Consider the following 21,933-nt stretch of genomic DNA (forward strand, 5'->3'; position numbering starts at 1 on the left):
ACTCCAAGTATAGGGGCGCCTGGGTGGCGCAGTCGGTTAAGCGACCGACTTCAGCCAGGTCACGATCTCACGATCTCGCGGTCTGTGAGTTCGAGCCCCGCGTCAGGCTCTGGGCTGATGGCTCGGAGCCTGGAGCCTGTTTCCGATTCTGTGTCTCCCTCTCTCTCTGCCCCTCCCCCGTTCATGCTCTGTCTCTCTCTGTCCCAAAAATAAATAAAAAAATAAATAAATAAATAAATAAACTCCAAGTATAGGGGCGCCTGGGTGGCGCAGTCGGTTAAGCGTCCGACTTCAGCCAGGTCACGATCTCGCGGTCCGTGAGTTCGAGCCCCGCGTCAGGCTCTGGGCTGATGGCTCGGAGCCTGGAGCCTGTTTCCGATTCTGTGTCTCCCTCTCTCTCTGCCCCTCCCCTGTTCATGCTCTGTCTCTCTCTGTCCCAAAAATAAAATAAAAAAAAAAAAAAATAAAAAAAAATAAATAAACTCCAAGTACATACTTGATCCTTAAACTCTGATTTCCCCTTTCACTCATTGGCCTTTGGCAGTATTAAGAGGAAAATTTTCAGTAGTTTTTAAATTGCATTTTTTGTGATTTGGTTCCTTTAGATTCCAAACATTATGGGTAAAACTAGATTGAATGTAGCCAATTGTAAAGTCTAAATCCTCAGCAACAGGATTTGCTTTCTAATACTTTCAGAAGATGAACCTAATTTCTGAATGCAAGCTGCCTCCAGAATATATTGTTAAGTATGTTCTGGATAGAATTTGTTTTGCTACATATTCTGTAAAAATCCACATAAAATTCCACTGAACTAAAAGTAAATTGCCCACATAGCAAAAAAGATTTTTTGAAAGCTTCAAACAGATTCTAAAGGGTGACAATCTTTGGAAGAAAAACAGTAAACAAATAAAGTATATAACAATGATACGTGAGTTAGAAATTCTAATTTTAGGTAACATACCCCAACTAAAGAACCTACCTACGTTTAATTTGGTTGGTTGTGGTTAATATAGTGATCTGGCGACCTATTTTGATACAACCTCAAATATCAAAGTTAAATCTCTTATCTACAATTTTATTGTAAAAGAAATAAATTTTTCGTCAAAGAATTTAAAAAAACAGACTTATAATTATTAATAAAGTCCTACAATGTTGAAATGTTTTCCTCTTTGAACTGTATCTCTTAGTGGCTTTAATTCCTTACATTCATCAAACAGTTTTTATTCTGGCCCCAAAAGTATCCATACAAATCAGGAAAAGTTTTCCCAAAGCATCCTTCATTTGTATGAACCCCTAAATGCCAAATTCACTAGCTATAGAGTGGACAAATGATCGATTACTTTATCTACCCAATCGCCTTACTGCACAGATTTTGAGGAAAATATTTTCACGTGCTTCTCTCAAACTTGGTATTAGAAAATTTAAACATATGCAAACTTATACATTGCCTAATTCTCTCTTCCCAAACCATGATATAGATGAGAGGGAATCACTTTTATTAATTTTCCTACAAATGAAAAATACCAATAAATTGCAAATCATGCATGATTTTTTAAATACAAGTAAGCTAGCTAGAAGCATTTACATTACCCAAAGTTGAGGAAGGGTCAGTGGACATTTCCCTCTAGGTTAGAACTTAAAGACCTTTTCTTGGGGCACCTGGGTGGCTCAGTCGATTGAACATCCAACTCTTGATTTTGGCTCAAGTCATGATCCCAGGGATGTAGGATCAAGCCCTGCATCCATACTCAATGTGGAGATTTTCACTCTTAAGATTAAGATTCTCTCTATCTCTCTCTCTCTCTCTCTCTCTTCCTCTGCCCCTCTTCCTCACTCCCATTCTCTCTCTGATAAGATATAAGATAAGATACTTTTCTTGCTTTGTCTTTTAAGGTCTCATCTCATCTGATCCCATCCTACAATCATCATTCCACTTTGCAGACCTCTAGTCTTGTGACTGTCCATCCTTTGGGACCCAACTTAGGCATCTCCTCCAGGAAGCCTTCCTAGATTACTCAGGGCACCATGATTTCAAAGTACCTGCTGCTTATACCACTAACCTATGACTGGGTGGTTTTATTTGTGTAAAATCCAAGCTTTCCATTGACCACTTGTCATAGATGCTGCTCAAGCACTCAATGATGAGTTGGACTAGATGTCCTGAGAAATTGATTATCAATTTTTTTTTTTTACTTTTACTCCCAAATAGACCATGATTCTTTCCACACACTTCTCGTCATGTTGTTTATCCTCTTTACACCCCCACACTGACCATTTAATAACATTTGTTGGATGTTTACATGAAGGCTAGGATTATGGTTATTTTATCTGTTATTTTATCTGATGGATAATAAGAATGGTCACATCCATTTGAATGGAAGTAAAGATTGCCCCTGGATTGGGAAATAATTTCTCTCAGTTATTTGGGTAAGAGGTCTATCTCCAAGACTGGAAATGGGAACCAGTCATCCAATAAGACAGGACTCGAGCACTCTTGATATTAATGACAACTCCCTGGTGGTGGTGGTCAATGGTATTATCAAACAGTGACAATCACAGAGTCAGAAAAAAGGAATGCTGGAAGGTACTATTCGAGGTACAGGGTAACTACCCCAAATGCCTGGACCAAGGACAGGATTTGTGATCTCTGAGTTCAAACTAACTCATGAGACGACCAGAATTCGGTATTCTGGGGGCACCTCAAAGGCTCAGTCAGTTAAGTGTCCAACTCTTGATTTCGGCTCAGGTTATGATCTCATGGGTCATGAGTTTGAGCCCCGCATTGGGCTCTGCACTCACAGTGCACAGCCTGCTTGGGATTGCCTCTCTCTGCCCCTCCTCTGCTTGCATTCTTTCTCTGTCTCTCTCAAAAATAAATAAACATGAAAAAAATAAAGAATTCAGTATTCTGTAAAATTTTTATAAAAAAATGGTTTTGACAGGGGCACCTGGGTGGTCAGTCAGTTAAACATCCAACTTCAGCTCAGGTCACGATCTCACGGTTCATGAGTTCCCTCCCCACGTTGGGCTCTGCTCTGACAGCTCAGAGCCTGGAGCCTGCTTCAGATTCTATGTCTGCCTCTCTTGCTGCCCCTACCTCACTTGTGCGCTCTCTCTCTCTCAAAAACAAAATAAAACAAACATTAAAAAAATGATAATAGTGCCATGTCATATACCCCTCTGCATCTTTCTTTAAAAAAAAAAAAATGCTTTTGACATTTTTCAAATTCCCCTTTCAAATTTCCCTTTTGTCTTCCACACGCATTAAGTAAAGTTGTCTTTGAAAATCTGGTCTGTCTCATGTCTGTTCATGGAAACGAATTATAGGCTTTGCCTTTGCCTGAGCAAGCACGGGGCCAGAAGAACACAGTGGGCGTTAAAGAAACCTTACAGAATGGGAAAATCAGGAGGAACAGTGGGGGCCACCTGTTCAATTCCAAACCTGGGGAGGTTTAGGGTTTACCAAGAGTGGCAGCATTTTATTTATTTTTTTAAATGTTTATTTATCTATTTTTGAGAGAGGGAGGGATAGGGGAGGGGCAGAGAGAGAGGGAGCAAGAGAATCCCAACCAAGCTCCATGCTGTCAGCGCAGAGCCTGATGCGGAGCTCGAACTAAGGAACCGAGAGATCCTGATCTGAGCCAAAATCAAGAGTCGGACACTTAACGGACTGAGCCACCAGGGTGCCCCAGCAGCATTTTAAAACAGACAAACATTGCATTACTTGGAGTAACTTTCATTTCTCACACTAAAACATGAAAGTACTATTGCATAAAAATCAGAAGTGTATCACTTGCAAAAATTCAGAGAATGCATGCTATATGTTCTCTACAGCACAAGGCAGCACGTGACTGAGTAAAGATGATCACACTCATTTATGAATAATAAGCTTTTCCCCCTTGACGGTATAAACAAGGTCTGTGTTCCAATTACTTCTTTTTAAAAATCTTTTTAAATATTTATTTATTTTTGGGAGAGCGAGAGACAGAGCACAAGTGGGGGAGGGGCAGAGAGAGAGGGAGACACAGTACCTGAAGCAGGCTTTGGGCTTCGAGCCATCAGCACAGAGCCCAATGCAGGGCTCGAACCCATGAGCTGCGAGATGATGACCCGAGCCGAAGTCAGACGCTTAACCGATTGAGCCACCCAGGCGCCCCTGTGTTCCCAATTACTTCTATACAAAATGCAACTATTCCATCAAAAAAGTAATGCTGAAGCTCGTCTAAAAGATTGCCAGGCAGTACTTTATCATAGTTACTCTAGATACACTTTTTCAATGACAAAATCTGTCTTATATATTATGAAATAGCTGTTGTATTAACTACTTTCAAAATAATGCGAGTACTGTAACAAATTTTAGAATTAAGCTGTCTAGAAATGTTCTCACCATTCTCCCAATAATGTAAAATATATTAATACCTAGTAAATTCAAATAAATCATAGACATGATATAGTTAGGACTTAAACACATTTATATTACAAATTATATGAATTATATGCTTAAAATTCTTAAGTGCACATTCCTTAATTAATCTTAAATACAAATTCTCAAGATAAATGCATGAACACTTCAGCTCTTCCCATGTTAAAACTTGTGAAATGCTCATGAAAAACTCGTGAAAAACAGCATTGGGGTGCAGTTTTTAGGTGAAGTTTGCTGAACCTTCCTGAGATATCCACAGCATTTTTAGACCCACTGGTTTTGAGGTTAGACAAACAGTAAATCAGAAAGTCTGGATCAGGTTTCTCACACCTGCCTCAAAGACTGCCCATAAAGATTTATTTGAAAACACTGATTTTTAAAAATATAACATCGGTGTGAAATTTGGGATAACTGTTTTCCTTGGAAACCTATGAAATAGAGTTTTCCTTCCAGAGGAAGAAAATGTGTTCATTTTCTTAGAAAAGAAACTTCACTCAATATATTTTTTAAAATTTTTAAAAAATGTTTGTTTTATTTTTGAGAGAGACAGAGCATGAGGGGGAGAGGCAAAGAAAGAGGGAGACACAGAATCCAAAGCAGGCTCCAGGCTCTGAGCTGTCAGCACAGACCCCGACGTGGGGCCTGAACCCATAAACCACGAGACCATGACCTGAGCCGAAGTCATCACTTAACCAACTGAGCCACCAAGGCGCCCCTCAATATATTTCTTTAAGAAGCCAGATGTTGTGTATATTTCCTAAGTCTAGAATACAGATATGGGATACTTCGGTCAACTGAATTTGCTCAAAACTAGAACACATGAACTAAAAATTACTTAACTTCAAAATTACAATAGTTGTATGGGGCGCCTCGGTGGGTCAGTCGGCTAAGTTTCCCACCTCAGCTCAGGTCACGATCTCACGGTTCGTGGGTTTGGGCCCTGCATCCGGCCCTGTGCTGACAGCTCGGAGCCTGGAGCCTGCTTCGGATTCTGTGTCTCCCTATCTCTCTGCCCCTCCCCTGCTCCTGCTCTCTCTCAAAAATAAACAAACGTTAAAAAAAATTTTTCAAAATTACAATAGCAGAAGACATCCATGAAATACATTTCTATACAGGACACACCAATCACATACTATTATTATTATTTTTTGATGGCATAAAATGTTCTTACAGAACTTAGCATCAGGAGAACAAGAAATTATTCTATAAAGTATTTCCAGAAAAAAAAAATCAAGTTATTCAATCTTCTCCTTGATTGAGCTCTATGTAAACACCAATTTACTTATATAAGGAATATTTTTGGTATAAAAGTTCAACAGATCCAAAGTGGTTAGGAGACAACCTGAGATTTTAGAAGCAAAATGGGTTTTTAAATCAACTGGCATTAAAATATTAGAATAGAAATAGTAATAATTGCAAAATGCCATGATGGCACAGTGGTCACCAAAGTATTAGAGACGTGAACACAGTAGAGAAGTGATACTTTCAGACTAGCATGGGGAAAAAAGGTTTGAATAAAATTTAAAGTATTCATTGATACTTAATCAGTGGGTCTATGCAATAGTAATTCTCCAAAATGGAGCACATAACTGATGAGTAGACTCTTATCTGCAAGCAATTCACTGCATTAAAAAATAAAATAAAATAAATCCATCATTGTCAAGGAGTCCTTGGCTTCTCATTTCTCGGGAGGCCTTTCAACGGCACCGGCCTCTTTCACATGAAGGAAGGTGAAAGCAGACTTGAACGTGCCATCACCGCTCTGTTGTGAAAAGCAGAGGAAGGTAGCCCACAGAAAACCACAAAGTCCAGTGTAAGCTGTCCTCCAGTGCGTGGGAACCAAGCTGAAGTTGGTCAGCTGTAACAGAAAGAAAGAGTATGCTAGGCTCCAGACAAACCACAGCCATGAATTAGCATTCTGAGTCGTTCGACACTCACCTGCACAAAGGGCCAGTACATCAGACCACTCTGGAATAAAGAAAAACTTTATTAGAATGCGTTTTAATCACACACACACACACACACACACACACACACACTCCCACAGCTCATGCTATGAAAGATTAAGAAATACCAGGCAGATAAAATGTGGAGGTGGTATTATGTTTCAGACTAAGCCGATTAAATCAGACTACTTAAAGTCTCTCAAGCATAAGAGGGTAAGAGCTGTGCAAAGAGATTTCAGGTACGAGATATTTATATTAGTCATATCCACAGACCCAGAATGAGAAGACTCTCAGAATCAGTACCATTTCTCTTAGCCGCTTTCAAAATAACAACATATATTTATACATTGTGGTTTTACTGTTAGGCCAAGCAAATGCTATAGGAGTGTGTGTGTGTGTGTGTGTGTGTGTGTGTGTGTGTTAAAAGAGATAGCACTAGTGGGGGAGAGGGGCAGAGAGAGGTAGAGAGAATCATACACAGGCTCAATGCCCAGAGTGGAGCTGATGTGGGTCTCCAACCCACCACCCTGAAATCATGACCTGAGCCAAAATCAAGAGTTGGATGCTGAGCCAACTGAGCCACCCAGATGCCCCAGGAATACATTTATAAAAGGATCATCAGTAAAGTTTTAAATTTTTCGTTCTTCATGGAATGATTTGTTAATAACATAGTCTACTATGTCACACAATGAGAGCCAGAAGGGACTCAAATTTTATCTAAAACGTTTGATTTTTTATGTAAAAAGATTGAAGGCAAATAATATATTCTACTATTTCTTGCTGTAGAATAAGTTTAGCTGACATTCTTGTATATTACAAAATACCCCCAAAAAGGGAGTATTTTGTTTTGGGGGTTTTGTTGTGGGGTTTTTTTGTTGCTGTTTTTTAAGGGGAGAAGCAAAACTGTATTCTTCAAAAACTAAAGTGTTGAGGGGCACCTGGGTGGCTCAGTCAGTTAAGTGTCCGACTTTGGCCCAGGTCACGATCTCATGGCTTGTGAGTTCAAGCCCCCGCCCACAGAGCTCTGTGCTGACAGCTCAGAGCCTGGAGCCTGCTTCAGATGCCGTGTCTCCGTCTCTCTCTCCTTCTCTGCTCCTCCCCCACTCGCAGTCTGCTTCTCTCTGTCTCTCTATCAAAAATAAAAATAAAAAAATTAAGAAAAATTATATCAGTGTTGTAATAGACAAAAGAAGGCTAAGGAAATTTTCCCAATTAATGGAGACTAAAGAGACAGGACAACTAAATGCACTACCTGACCCTAGACTGCATCCTATACCTTTTGAAAGGAAAAGAAATGCTGTAAAGACCATTAGATAATGAATTTACAAACATGGCATAAAGTTGGTGGGTGAGATAAAAGGATTATTACCGTTGTTAAATGTATTGAAGTTGCTAACTCTGCTGTGGTTATATAAAAGAACATATTTATTCTTAGAAAATAGATACTTAAGTATCTAGGGGTAAAGGGTAATTCTGTGTGTAATTTACCCTCAAGTCATCCAGAGAAACAGATAGAAAGATCGATGGATAGATGGATAGAGCCAGGAAATAATAAAACAAATAGGCAAAATGTTAACTATAGGCGAATATGGGTAAAGGGTATTCTTTGAACTATTCTGTTATTTTTCTGTCAGCTTGAAATCATTTCCAAGTTAAAGTTTTAAAAACCTATAAAAGATGGGGCATCTGGGTGGCTCAGTCAGTTAAGCGTTCAACTTCGGCTCAGGTAATGATCTCACGGTTCATGAGTTCGAGCCCCTCATCTGTCTCTGTGCTGACAGCTCAGGGCCTGGAGCCTGCTTCAGATTCTGTGTCTCCCTCTTTCTGCCCCTGCCCTGCTGGCTCGCCCTCTGTCTCTCAAAAATAAACATAATGGGGCGCCTGGGTGGCTCAGTCAGTTGAGCGTCCGACTTCGGCTCAGGTCATGATCTCACGGTCCGTGAGTTCGAGCCCCGTGTCGGGCTCTGTGCTGACAGCTCAGAGCCTGGAGCCTGTTTCGGATTCTGTGTCTCCCTCTCTCTCTGCTCCTCCCCCGTTCATGCTCTGTCTCTCTCTGTCTCAAAAATAAATAAATAAATAAATAAATAAATAAATAAACATAAAAATTAAAAAAAAATAAAAACCTATAAAAGAGAAGAATGTAATACAAGATATATTTCTAAGAGGGAATATACCTGAGCCACCATATTGCAGGCAGTGAAAGGAGACATAAATCGCATGCTATCTGTGCAGAACAAAGTAAAAACTCAACTACTACCTACATGTAAACAACAAATAAATGAGACATGTTCTTTCCGCCTTCATCCAAAGAACTTGGATTGGGCATGGGGTTGATTCCTCAGCAACCAAAAAGCAATTCTGCTTTCACTCACATGTCCCTTGGGCTACAAGAAAGCCTTTGTGACAGGTTCTTTTTGGACGCTTCTTGTCTTCCAACTCCTCGTGTTTGTGCTCTTGGTTTCATTGATCAAGCTTGGCTCAAAAGCCCGTTTTTAACCAGTTTCTCCCATATCTGATATCCTTCTCTCTGGGCTCTCCTCTGTGCATCTGGAAGTCTCCCTCTGGATATTCTAATGGCATCTAGAATTCAATAGTTCTCAAACTGAACTCATCTATCTTTTTTCCCCAATCGGCTCGCTATCCTCTTTGCACTACCCCAAGTGATGAGCTACCACTCATGCAGTTACTCAAGGCAGAGACCTGTGGGCCACCCTAGATGCGTCCTTGCCCCATTACCCCGACCACCAATCATTCACCCAGAGCGACAAATTCTACCTCCTAAATAGCTCTCCAATCAGTCCTATTTTTTTTAAGCTTTATTTATGTATTTTGCGAGCATGAGTGGGGGAAGGGCAGAGAGAGAGGGAGAGAGAAAAATCCCAAGCAGGCTTCGCACTGACAGCTTGGGGCTCGATCTCATGAACCGTGAGATCATGACCTGGGCCGAGATCAAGAGCCCAACGCTTAACCGACTGAGCCACCCAGGCACTCCCCCACCGTTCTCTGTTTCTAATGTGACCTCGGTTACACTAACCTTCTAGCTGGTTTCTCCTGCCGCTATTCCTGACGTATAGGATGCTTGGCAGGATATCCAACACCCAACAAAGGTGGCCTGTGTGTCTTCGTTAAGAGAGGAGAATCTGAAAGACCTGCAAGTCCCTGCATAAAGCCCCTTTCTTTCCCAATTCTGCTTGCTTGCTCTTTTTTTTTTAAACGTTACATGTAGATGCCTCCATAGGATCTCTGACATAATGGGCAAACTTGTTTCTTTTTCCAAAATAAAGCAGAAGAAAATCACATTTGGATTTGTGAGTCCCGATGGGCTCCTGATTTCTGCCCCAAGGGAAATAACAAGAGCTCTGAATACTCTTTCCCCTTAAAGGAGAAGAAACTGGGGCACCTGGGTGGCTCAGTCGGTTGAGTGTCCGACTTCAGCTCAGGTCATGATCTCACGGTCCGTGAGTTTGAGCCCCTCTTCGGGCTCTGTGCTGACGGCTCAGAACCTGGAGCCTGCTTCAGATTCTGTGTCTCCCTCTCTCTCTGACCCTCCCCTGTTCATGCTCTGTCTCTCTCTGTCTCAAAAATAAATAAACATTAAAAAAAAAAAAGGAGAAGAAACTGTCCCTGAGCATAACGGCAGGGGGGGTGGGGAGGGGAGCATGCAGCTTCCGCCCTCCCTACCATCTGCCTCCAACCATCAAGCAGGCAATGCTGATTCTGGGGCTCAGTATTGCTCCATAGAAGATGCCAGAAGCAGTACAGGCAATAGCCCGGTGTGGCTTGGCACCGCCTCTGATAGGGAATTAAACACACGTGAAGCCCAAGGCCCAGTCTGTGCATATTCGGCCCTCCTGAAAACTCACTTAATTGGGATTAATAGAATAAAACATGCTCTAGGCCAGGGACAGAAAGCACCCCTGATTTTGCCAGGCCTTCAGGGTGCTGCTCAATAAATCTTCAGGGAATAAGTTAATAAATACTTGTTGGACTGGGCTGTGTATATTTGTATTGAGCAAATGGTGCGACACGTGACTTGCTTTGAGTCTAGAAGTGAGCTTGGGGAACATCCTTCACAGGGACTCAGCAGAATGTACACCTGGGGACATTGGCTCTGAATGGGCATGATTCCATTAATCACTCATGTGTTACTATTCCTCTTGTGCACTAACCTCTTTGGGTCCAAACTTCACTAAAAAAACTATAACCACAATGAGAGTAAATTTTCAAAACAGGACTCATCATGAACATTGACTAAAATTCAGACACGCATGTATAGACACTCCCAATGTAGAGACACCCTTAAAGCGTCTTACTCATTCACTAGCAAAACAATCTTAAGATCTCTCCATCAATATACCATCCCCTGGTGCCAACCAACTGGAGCCCTAACTTAAGAAGAGTTTCCTTAAAATGTACTTAATTTTACAAATATACGAAAAGATCTGGGTTACCTTTTCAAAAGTCTGTTCTTACCTTGTACGTATTCCAGAATTTCTGTTTCAGGTCCAAAAATATGTCATCCTTTTCCTGGAGAATACTCATGCCTGTTTGTAAAAACACACACCAAAAGAATTTTTCAAAGATTCAGTGGGAAGAATACTGCCTAACAGTTAAAATTTCCTATTTCAAAATGCAAAGTAGCCAGTGGTATCTTCTCATTCATCATGTCTCTTCTGACCCAACAGTGAAAACGACATAACCTCCATTCTAAAACCAGATAAATCTTTGGGCACCTGGGTGGCTCAGTTGGTTGGGCATCCAACTCTTGATTTTGGCTCAGGTCATGATTTCACGGTTCATAGGATGGAGCCCCAAGTCGGGTTCCAGGCTGACAGCAAGGACCTACTTAGGATTTTCTCTCCTTCTCTCTCTGCCCCTCCCCTGTGCATCTTGTCTGTCTTTCTCTTGTCTCAAAATAAACAGTTTTTAAAAACAAAAAATAAAATTTGAAAAATCCTTAAATAAATAAATAAACAAAAACTAGATAAATCTTAAAGGAGTGGTAAATATGAAGTAGAAATAGCAGAGTATAAAAGTGATAGGAAAAAATACACATTTTTTTTTAAATTTTAAGAGAATTCACAGCATTCAGATAGCAAGATGATTGGTGACTTCTCTGCCTTCCAAACTTTTTGTAAGATGTTTAAAATTTGAGAAATATAGAGGTGCCTGGGTGGCTCAGTTGGTTAAGCGTCCAACTCTTGATTTTGGCTCAGGTCATGATCTCCTGATGCTTGAGATCAAGAACCGCATTGGGCTCCAGGCTGACAGGGGGGAGCCTGCTTGGGATTCTCTCTTTCCCTCTCTCTCTGTCCCTCTCCTGCTCACAGGCGCACACACATGAGCTCTCTCTCTCTCTCTCTCTCTCTCTCAAAATAAAAACTTTAAAAAATAACAAATGAATGAACAAATATTTAATTTCCTTCTTTTAAAAAAAAGTGGCTGACAGACCCTGGGTGCTCTGGCAACTACAAAGTTCCCCCTCAATATTCTAATCAGAATTATTCCAGTATCATTATTCCAATCAGAATCTGAAAGCAAGAACGTCGCTTGAGCCTTCCTAAAAACATTCTGAAAACTTTGCATGTTCAACAACCCCGAAAAGAAATTCAGGGAGCAAAGACAAAATCCTCCTATTTTAGGAAGGAGTAAAAATAAAAGTGCTTTAAAAATTCTCCTTCAAATCTGATTAGGAGGAAGGGGAAATGAGAGGTGTTTTTTTCAGCCTATTGCAAGGGATTTTTAGAACAGAATTTAGGAGAATACCCTTGCATGCAAGTATTGGTAAGGTCGGGTTCCACTTACCCAGCACTAATTAAGCATTAAGCACTTTATGTGCCTTATTCCATTTGACTCCCCTCTCCAACAATCTGCGGATGTTGGTAGTTACAGAAGCAGAAAAATGAGCTTGGGGAGGTTAATGTTATACCACGTCCAACCCGGGTGCAGATTCCCAGCTGGACCTCTCCATCATAATCCAAGCTCCCCCAGGTGGCCCCAGCACAAAGGATCATCTGATACAGGCAATTTCCCAGTTGGAAATGCCTGGAACAAACATCCAACCCACTCCTCCCACCTTCATTTTCACACGAGGAGAGGGAAATCGGGCCAGAAATCTAAAAAGCAAAACAAAGCAGCCATCTGGGTAGGGATCCATGTCAAGCTCCAAGAGCCTCCGACTTGAACCGCAGGCCTCCTGGAGCCTGGTTACCGAGGCTTCTTTCTGCTTTCACACACAGTGACAACACCCAAGATTAAGAACACAGTATGGGTGTGCCTGGGTGGCTCAGTCGGTTAAGCGTCCGACTTTGGCTCAGGTCATGATCTCACAGCTCGTGGGTTTGGGCCCTGTTTCAGGCTCTGTGCTGACAGCTCTGAGCCTGGAGCCTACTTTGGAATCTGTATCTCCCTCTCTTTGCCCCTCCCTAGCTCGTGCTCTGTCTGTCTCTATCTCTCAAAAATAAATAAATGTTAAAAAAAAAATTTTTTTTTTTTAAAAGAACATGGTATGGAATGGATCGTGTGGATTATGTTGTCTTTGGGCAAATCACTTAACCCCCTTCGAATCTCAGTTTTCTGCTCTGTAACACAGCAATAATAAAGTAGATCTGCCTCCCTTGGTTGTTTGAAGATCAAATGGGAATACGGTTCCCAGAGGCCCAGCCCCTAGGTCCCAAATCCTCACCAGCGTTCAAGACCACTGCAGTAATGGCCACGAGGAACCTCCTTGCCAATGTGGCATGGAAGTCACACCTTGGTACCAGGCACCCGGCAGCCCCAGCCTTGGGTCCTCTATTTCCCTGACCCCACTGACCCCATCAGCCATGGGATAGCTGAGCCTACAGCAGGCAACGAGGCCCTTCATGCTTCCTGTGGGGTCTGTGAGAAAAGGAACGGAATCTGGCTCCCCAAAATAAGACCCATAAGGCATTGTGGTTTCTTCAAGGAGATGATTGGAGCCCCACAACCCAGTTTAGAAGGCACCAACAGCCACTGAAAAGACGACCTTCTTGGGGGAATCTGTTATCCCCAATGCAAAGGCCAGGCCCAGGACCCTTGGATTTTCTTACAGAATTGGTGCCACTCCCCTGCCCTCGCCCTCACCCGCTATAGAAACTGCTAGGAGGACAGAGGCTACAGAGCCCCTGGCACTGGTTTTGGCATGTAAGGTCCTGTGGAAGATTCCCAAAGTCAGGCCTTTAGGACCCAGGGTGATTTTCTGAGGAAGGGCCTCCTAGGTCTTTTCCTAGGCGTAGAGTTCTCTATGGCAAGATCCGAGGTCCCCTCACATTTTCTGTGGCTTTTCTATACAGGGAATGTACCCCCAAAGGAAATTCTTGTTACCAAAGCAGGACTGAGGCCTTGAGCATGAATTTTCTGGGGGACTCCGTTCCACCTGCTCTGCGCCCATGGTCCCCAGTCCCCTCCCATTTCATTGATGTGTCTGCCAGTAGAAAGGAGGCCCATAGCCCTGAGCGTGGATTTTCCCAGGAGCAGGACTGCCCTGTCCCATAACTAGGTCACTGGGGTTGCAGCCGCCATGGACAGGAGCTATGATCTCCTCGACGTTTATTCGGACCTTTTCCAAGGGGAAAAGGCGGCCCCCCAGTCCTGCCTTCCTCCAGGTCTAGCCGACTTCCCAGGCTCCCTGAAACCTCCAGCCACTCAACTATGCACAACCCCAGCGTCCCAACTCCGATCCTGGACCCTGGCATCCTAGTTCTCCACTTCTCCAACTACCACCTCTGAGCTTCTCCCCTTAATCTCCTGTCCCCAGACTTGTCAACTCTTGCACCTCGACCTCCTGCTCCTGCCCTGGCTCTCTCAGCCGTCTGAAATCCTGCCCTCACCCCCACCCCTTGGCTTGCAGCCCGGGTCCGGCCCCAGAGCCCCTGGCTCCATCCCAGCCCCCAGGAGCCCCCAGCCCCGGCCTCCAGTCCCCCAACCTTGGCTCCAGGCCCCCTCGTCGGATCTCGCCCTGGACCCGGTCCCCGCCCGGGCCGCTCACCGGCATAGAAGGCCGAGACGGCCACGGGCCCGCCGATCGCCTGATCGCACAGCACCTTGGCCAGCACGGCGCGCGGAGCACGGCCGGGCAGCGCGCGCTCCAGCACGCGCAGCCATACGTAGTTGAAGTTGGCGTGGAAGGTCACGGCCACGGTGGCCACGCGCCGCGTCTGTTGCCAGTCGGCCGGACCGCCCCGTAGCCGCTGCTGCAGCGCGTCGCCGGCGGAGAAGAGCGCCGCGTAGAGCAGCACGTTCGTGGGCCACGGGTAGCGCCGGGCAGCGCGCAGCAGCGCCCGCCACCCACCCGCCATGCCCGCGCTAGGGGCGACCGCCAGCGACCGCCGCGCAGGCCCCCTGGGCCACGCCCGCCCGCCGGCCCTGCCCTCGGCGCCGCCTCCGCCACCTGCACCTGTCTTCCCAGATGCTCCCGAGTCATTGGGCGGCCCGCGCACACCCAATCCGCGCCGTCCAATCCCGTGGCCACTAACCGTTGCGGGGCTGAGCCTTTGAAACGTGGCCGGTCCACAGAACGCGTGGTCCATTTCCATGAAACGTCCAGAATGGGCTAATGCGCAGCGACGGAAAGTAGACTAGCGGTTGCCAGAGGCAGGGCGATGGAGAGAACGCGAAGCGACTGGGTGCGCGGTTCCTTGGGGGGCGACGAAAGCGTTCTCTGTAAGGGGTGATGGTTGTACGGAAAACCACTGCATGCTATTTCAAACGGTGAATTCTATGGTATGTGAATTACAGCTCAAAAAAATGGGGGCGGGGGGGAAGGGATACCAAAATTCAGTTACCAAGAGGATGGTGTATGTTAAATGTTTACAGGCACGGAATTCACTCTTCCAACGCACACAATACACTTGTGTCGCTTAGAGGCAAAGCCACAAGTTAAAATGTGAGGCCTTTCGTGGATGGGGAAGTGAGGCTGGGGGGACCTATTGCCTTCACTTCAGTGTGTGGACTCCCTGAATATTGCCTCGGAAAACGTGCGGAGCTCCCAGGCAGAGTCCCTGAAGCACGGCTCAGGGGGGACCCCAGCAACAGATGTCATCTCTGATCTAATGGAACTCGGTTGTCTGCTTTTTTTCCTCCTTTTTTCTTCCTTCTCTGTCATATTCAAACCCATTCTCATTCTCCCTCTTCTTCTTCTTCTTCTCTTTTTTAATTTTTATTTATTTCTAGAGAGAGAGCCATCCAGCACGCCAGCAGGGGAGGGGCAGAGAGAGAGGGAGAGAGAGAGAATCCCAAGCAGGCTCCACATGTCAGCGCAGAGACCCTCGAGGAGTTAAATCTCCCCACCATGAGATCATGACCTGAGCCAAAATCAAGAGTCAGATGCTTAACTGACTGAGCCACCCAAGCACCACCCCTCCCTTCTATTTGTTTACCCTATTTTATTTCATTTTAGGGTGTTTTTTTTAACTCTTGGCTTTTCATTTTGAAAGGATTCCAGACTTCAAAAAAAATTGCAAAAATAGTACAAGAGTTCCCATATAGGCATCACCCAAGCTTCCCCAAATACTGACGTCTTGCATAACCATAGTACAATGATCAAAGCAAGAGAACAGTCGCTGATGTCATACTATTACCTAATCTACAGACCTTATTCAAATCATTGCCAATTGTCCCCCTGAAGTCCTTTTTCCAGTCTGGCATCCAACCCCTCATCACTTTGCATGGCACTGAATCGTTACATATCTATCACCTTGGTCTCCACTCGGGGGCACTAACCTGTTATTTTGCAGACTTCCTCCACGTGTCAATCCCATTGTTAAGGAATGAGTTGTGTCCCTCCCAAAATTCATATGTTGGAGCCCTAAGCCCCAATATCTCAGAATGGGACTGTTTGGGATATAGGGTCTTTAGATGGGACCCTAGTCCAATCTGCCTAGTGTCCTGATAAGAAGAGAAAATCTGGACACGCAAATGGGCACCAGGGTAATGCACACACAGAGGAAACACTGTGTGGGGACACAGTGAGAAGGAGGCTATCTGCAAGCCAAGGAGAGAGGCCTCCAGAGAAACCAGCCCGGCTAATACCTTGGCCTCAGACTTTAGTCTCCTGAACTATGAGAAAAATACAGTTATTTTTTAACCCACCTCATCTGTGGTATTTTGTTCTGGCAACTCTAGCTGACTAACACACCCATTCTCTTCAATTCTTGGGAAACTACCAATTTCTGTGTTCTTTGACCCTTTCTATTTGCATAAGTCAGCATCTATGCTGGGGCATTCTTCCCCAGCCCACCCCACCCCCTCATTCTGTTGTCACATAATCTTTTCTGACTCTGACCCACCTGCCTTCCTCTTAGAAGGACCCTTGTGATTACAGTCAGCCCATCTGGATAATCCAGAATAATCCCCATATATCAAGATCCGTTCCTCAAGGGTCATCTACAAAGTCCCTTTTGCCATGTAAAATAATGTATTCACAGGTTCTGGGGATTCAGATGTGGACATCTTTGGAGGACCAGTATTCAACCTACTGTAACTCCCCTTTATCGTGTCCTCCTTCTCTGTAACCCTTCTGATCTCTTCTGACAGCAACTGATCATGTTAGCTGAAATCCAGCTGTCCATTTCTCCATGTGTAGAGATTAGGCCCGTTTGTCCACACTTTTTCATTCATTCACTTAATTGATCGGTATTCTTTTTTTTTTTTTAAGTTTATTCATTTTTTATTTCTGAGAGAGAGAGCAAGAGAGTGAGCACAAGTGGGCAGAGAGAAGGTGACAGAGAATCCGAAGCAGGCTCCAGGCTCTGAGCTGTCAGCACAGAGTCTGATGCGGGGCTTGAACTCTTAAGCTGTGAGATCGTGACCTAAGCCAAAGTTGGATGCTTGACCGACTGAGTCATCCAGGTGCCCCAGTTGGCCATTATTCTTGAGCACTATTATGTGCCAGGCACTAAACTATGTACTTGTGGCAAAGATTTGTATTTGCAGGGCCTTTTTAAAAAAATCTAATCCCTGGGGCACTTGGCTGGTTCAGTCGGTTACGCATCTGAGTCTTGATTTTGGCTCATGTCAGGATCTCACAGTTCTTGGGATGGAGCCCCATGTCGGACTCTGCACTGACAGTGCGGAGCCTGCTTGCGATTCCCTCTCTCCCTCTCTTTCTGCCCTTCCCCCACTCGCTCTTTCCCTCTCTCTCAAAATAAATAAACATTAAAAACAAAACTAATTCCTGCCTACATTGGGGGGGGGGGGTAGTGTGGCCTTCGTTATGAAAAAAAGAAAATCGCCCTCATTATTCCTACACAACTGCCTTGACCAGATTTGTTAGGGAGAAAAACAGAGCAAAATTGGAGACTGGAAACAGGAAAGTGGGGTGGAGAGGGGTTCGAGTTGCCAGATCAAATACAGGATGCCCAGTTAACTTGAAATCTTCAGACGAACCCTGCATAACGTTTTAGTGTTGGTATGCCCCGTGCAATATTCAGGACACACACTAAAAAAAATTTCACTGCTCCTCTGAAATGCAAAGTTAATGGGGCACGCTCTATTTTTTTTTTAATTTATTCTGCTAAATCTGGCACCCCCAAAGGATGGTGCTGACAGTCATTGAGGGACCACTACGCGTGTCCGTTATCGACGAGGCACCCGATGCATTAACTCATTTACTCCTCACAGAAGCCCAGTGAGGCAGATTGCTGACAATCCTCAGGGGGCCACGTATCCTCCAAAATCTGCGGCGATCTTTATCAAGCAGCTCAACAGATTTGCTTAATGGGAGTTGAAAGAAAGAGAAATAAATACTAAGAAGGCTGACATGCTTTTACATGAGTTGCTATATACTTGTGTCTTCCTAAAAACAATAAAAAATCCAGTTAGTAAGGACAATCTATTACTCAAGCAAACGCTGAAGGACCCGCATGGCCTTCAAACAAGAAGCGATGTTCTAAGATGAATTAAGTCGTTACATTGATGCTTCCTCATCTGTGCAGGCTGTGATTCAGAGCCCTCCGGCAATAACGAGGCAAGGCTTTCCATGTGACATTAATATCCCTGAGCAGAGAGGGGCAGGGTAGCTGGAGAACAGAGTGCTGTGTTAAAATTTAACAGAGGAGTTTCGTGAGGAAGATTTGGGAATAAAGCACTGATGTGGGAGCTGAGTTTCAGTTTACAACTAAGGATCATATTAAAACTACATTAGCATGATTACAATGAGGCTTCTCGTAAGTTATTGTTTCACGTTATTTAAATGAATCGGGGCTTCTTACCAACCACTGAGTGCGCCACGGTGTCTAAAACCTCCTGGCTCCTCTTGAAGACTTCTCTGAAATTTCTACTGACAAACTAAAGGTTTCCAAGCTTAAAAAAGGCCGCAAGACTGACAGGTCTGTTTTCCAAAGCGCAGAGAAAGCAATCAGTTAAGGCTACCCCTAAAAAAAAAAAAAAAAAAAAAAAAAAAAAAGTCACTGAAGCTCTTCAAACCTTTTCAAAATCACCTATAAGAAATGACTTGTCTCCAGGAATTTCTCCAGCAGAAGGAAGGGAGCTATGTGTGCCCAGCGAGCACAAGGTTTTCGTTTAGTGTGGCTGCAGGTGGATAAAAAAGAGCCATGCTTTATGCAAATTTTACTACAGTAGTCCCATCCTCCCACCCCCCCACCCGGCCCTACCCCTTATCTGCGCTTTGTGGGACCAGAGGTCAACCCCTACCAGGAAGCAAATGATCCACCTTGTGACGAATCCTCAGAGGGTCAATCGTAGCCTAACCTGAGGTCACAGCGCCTAAGTCCCTCACAGCACTTCATGTCATTGTGTGGACATTTTATCACCTCCCGTCACCACAAGAAGGGTGAGTACAGGACAATAAGATATTTTGAGAGACCACATTCACATAACTTTTGTTACAGATTATAGTTACAATTGTTCTATTTTATCACGAGTTACTGTTTTGAATCTCTCGCTGTGCCTGATTTATAGATTACACTTTATCATAGGTAGGTATGTATGGGGAAAAAAACCCTAGCTTATACAGTATATATGTTCAGTACTGTCCGAGGGTTCAGGCATCCACTGGAGGGATCTTGGAATATATCCCCTGACGATAAGGGGGGACCTGTTGTATGACTTTTTTTTTAAGGTTATTTTTATTTGGATGGATTTTCTTTGAATGATGAATGGGATTGAAATTATAGGGGAGGGAGTAAGAGGCACCACCCACTGCTCGATCCCTATCTGAATGTGCACCAGGAGGTAAAGAACAGGCACTCCAGATGGAAAAGGTCAGAAGAAAGGTTAGAAGGAGGAAGATAGATAGAAGCCCACTTCCCGCCAGGGTCTCAGTTTCTCCTGTTAACAGAAATGATATTAAGCAATTCTGTCACGAAATCATAGCATTTCAGCTCCGATGTGGAAAAACCATGTCTAAAAATTCTGTCTCACGGCACCTACGTGTCTTAGTCGGTTGAGCATCTGACTTCAGCTCAGGTCATGATCTCGCAGTTCGTGAGTTCTAACCCCACATCGGGCTGTCAGCACAGAGCCCGCTCCGAATCCTCTGTCCCCGTCTCCCTACCCCTCCCCTGCTTTTGCTCTCTCAAAAATAAGTAAATATTTTTTAAAAATTGTGTCTCCATGACCTAGGCAATTCTCATACCCTTGACATTGACACAAATTATGTGAAAGGTGCTTGGATCAATATCATGGGTTTTAGGACATTTTGATGTTGGCCAGAGGTGAAACAAAACACGGAGGCTAAAACTCTGTTCTTTGCTCTTGTTTAGAAATTTGGAATACTTCCTCATCCTTCTATCCTGCCTCCAGTAGAATACTGAAACATGGCAATAGATTTCTTAACAGGGATGGTGGGCTTTATAGATCCCACCTGCAACTTGGTATTTTGAAATATTTTTTTATGTTTATTTTGAGAGAGAGAAAGAGAAAGCATGAACAGGGGAGGGGCAGAGAGAGAGGGAGAGAGAGAATCCCAAGCAGGCTCTGTGCTAACAGCTCGCGGGGGGGGGGGGGGTGCGGGGGGGGGGGCTTGATGAGGGGCTCAGTCTCATGAACCAGGAGATCATGACCTGAGCCAAAATGAAGTGTCAGAAACTTAACCGACTGAGCCACCCAGGCAACCCACAACTTGGTATTTTAAGATGGTTCTATTTGAAAGAAATATTTGAAGTAGAGTGTTTCTCTGGCTAAGGAAGTCTGTTTTCATCAGCTTTATTTTAAGCAACTATTTCTCACAATTGGTGTGGGATAATAGAGCAATTAAATTTATTTTATTAATTTTCCATTGTTAATTTTGGGGGAAAAGAAATACTTTTGCAAGTCCTCCTAAAATACATTAAAAAGAGATGAAATTTAAAAGTCTGAAACCATGGAAAACCCAACATCAGAGGGAGCTTTAAAGATAGTACATATTCAACATGCAAATGAATTAAGCATTTCCACATAAAAGGTGAATTAATTATGGAGACTTTTCTTTTCCAATTATGCTTTTTTTGAACTCTGAAACTCCAATTACTGTAAGAAATGTATGACTCTACTAATATGTGGAAGAAATAACTAATTAGTAGAATACGGATCTAGGGATGGGTTTAGTACTCTATTCATCTGATCCAATCAGAGAGAGAAATCACGTTGTAATAAGAAAAGGGAACGTATAATACAGTTGATTCTTACTCTTCAAAGTAGATATATTGCATAAAGTTGCTATGCACCTTAAATTAGCAAATGTTGAACCATTACTTTTCCAGGATTAGGTTCCCTTGAGCCTCTGGTCACAGCATTTTCATCAACTGATGAATCCATAAACTCGTTTTGTGTTTCTGTTGAAGGGCACTCTATTTAACATATACTGTTGATTCATTAGCGTTGATCTCAGCCAACAACATTATATAACTCATGTCTGAACAAAGCTTATCTATAGGCGTTTTCTGTTGAAGGCTCACGACAGCCTTCTTGCGCTCAGGAATGCTAGCCACTGCTTTAAGCGCTACGTTTAAGGGCCATTTTAAATAGCGAATTCACTCAGAGCACAAAAAATGAAGAAAACCTGGCACTAAATAGATTGAGAAAGGGACACTTGTTTACAGTCTGAGAGCTGCGATATGAAGACAGAGTGTCACCTGGTTCAACGGCAGCTGGGAACACACAAGCTGGTTGACTCAAATGTGTTGCTGCTCTGTGTGTGCACATGACACTTCAAATGACAACAAAAGCATCAGGAGTGTAGATGTGGGGGTTCCAAACAAACTTTAGCAAGCAGTTGAGTTTGCAAATATGGAACCCACCAATAATGAGGATTGACTCCATACGGAATTGCTGATGGGGAATTGGAATAATGAGGGGTTGGAAAACAAGAGAACTCTGAAGAGTATACAAAGGGACAGCTGCTGTCCCTCCTCCTGGGACTGAGATGAAACACCCAAGGAAGAACTCTCCTCACTCCCAGGGCTGAGATCCTGATCTTGTTGGGAGGACACAGCCGCGGCTTACTGAATGGCAAAGTCAGTGGCTAGAAAGGCCTGCTAGCTGGTGGCTTTGCTGGACATCTGCCCTCTGGGATAAGCTGTTATGGGACAGTGTCTCATTAGAGGT

At 43.9% G+C, this 21,933-nt stretch overlaps 1 protein-coding gene across 2 annotated transcripts; it reads right to left on the bottom strand.

Annotated features, from left to right (window-relative positions):
* Positions 1-497: 497 nt before the first annotated feature.
* MPV17L (MPV17 mitochondrial inner membrane protein like) lies at positions 498-14,790 on the bottom strand. 2 transcript variants are annotated; one of them, XM_060648583.3, is made up of 4 exons: positions 14,378-14,790; positions 10,843-10,913; positions 6,362-6,391; positions 498-6,281 (listed from the first exon to the last, which is right to left on the bottom strand). In XM_060648583.3, the coding sequence occupies exons 1-4, from the start codon at positions 14,685-14,687 to the stop codon at positions 6,102-6,104; spliced, it is 591 nt and encodes a 196-aa protein (XP_060504566.1). In that variant the 5' UTR covers positions 14,688-14,790; the 3' UTR covers positions 498-6,101. The 2 variants fall into 2 exon arrangements, with proteins under 2 accessions (XP_060504566.1, XP_060504567.1); XM_060648584.3 differs by lacking the exon at positions 10,843-10,913.
* Between the last annotated feature and the right edge of the window lie 7,143 nt (positions 14,791-21,933).

The sequence above is a fragment of the Panthera onca genome, chromosome E3 (assembly GCF_046562875.1).
Source record: "Panthera onca isolate mPanOnc1 chromosome E3, mPanOnc1 haplotype 2, whole genome shotgun sequence".
Lineage (NCBI taxonomy): Eukaryota > Metazoa > Chordata > Mammalia > Carnivora > Felidae > Panthera > Panthera onca.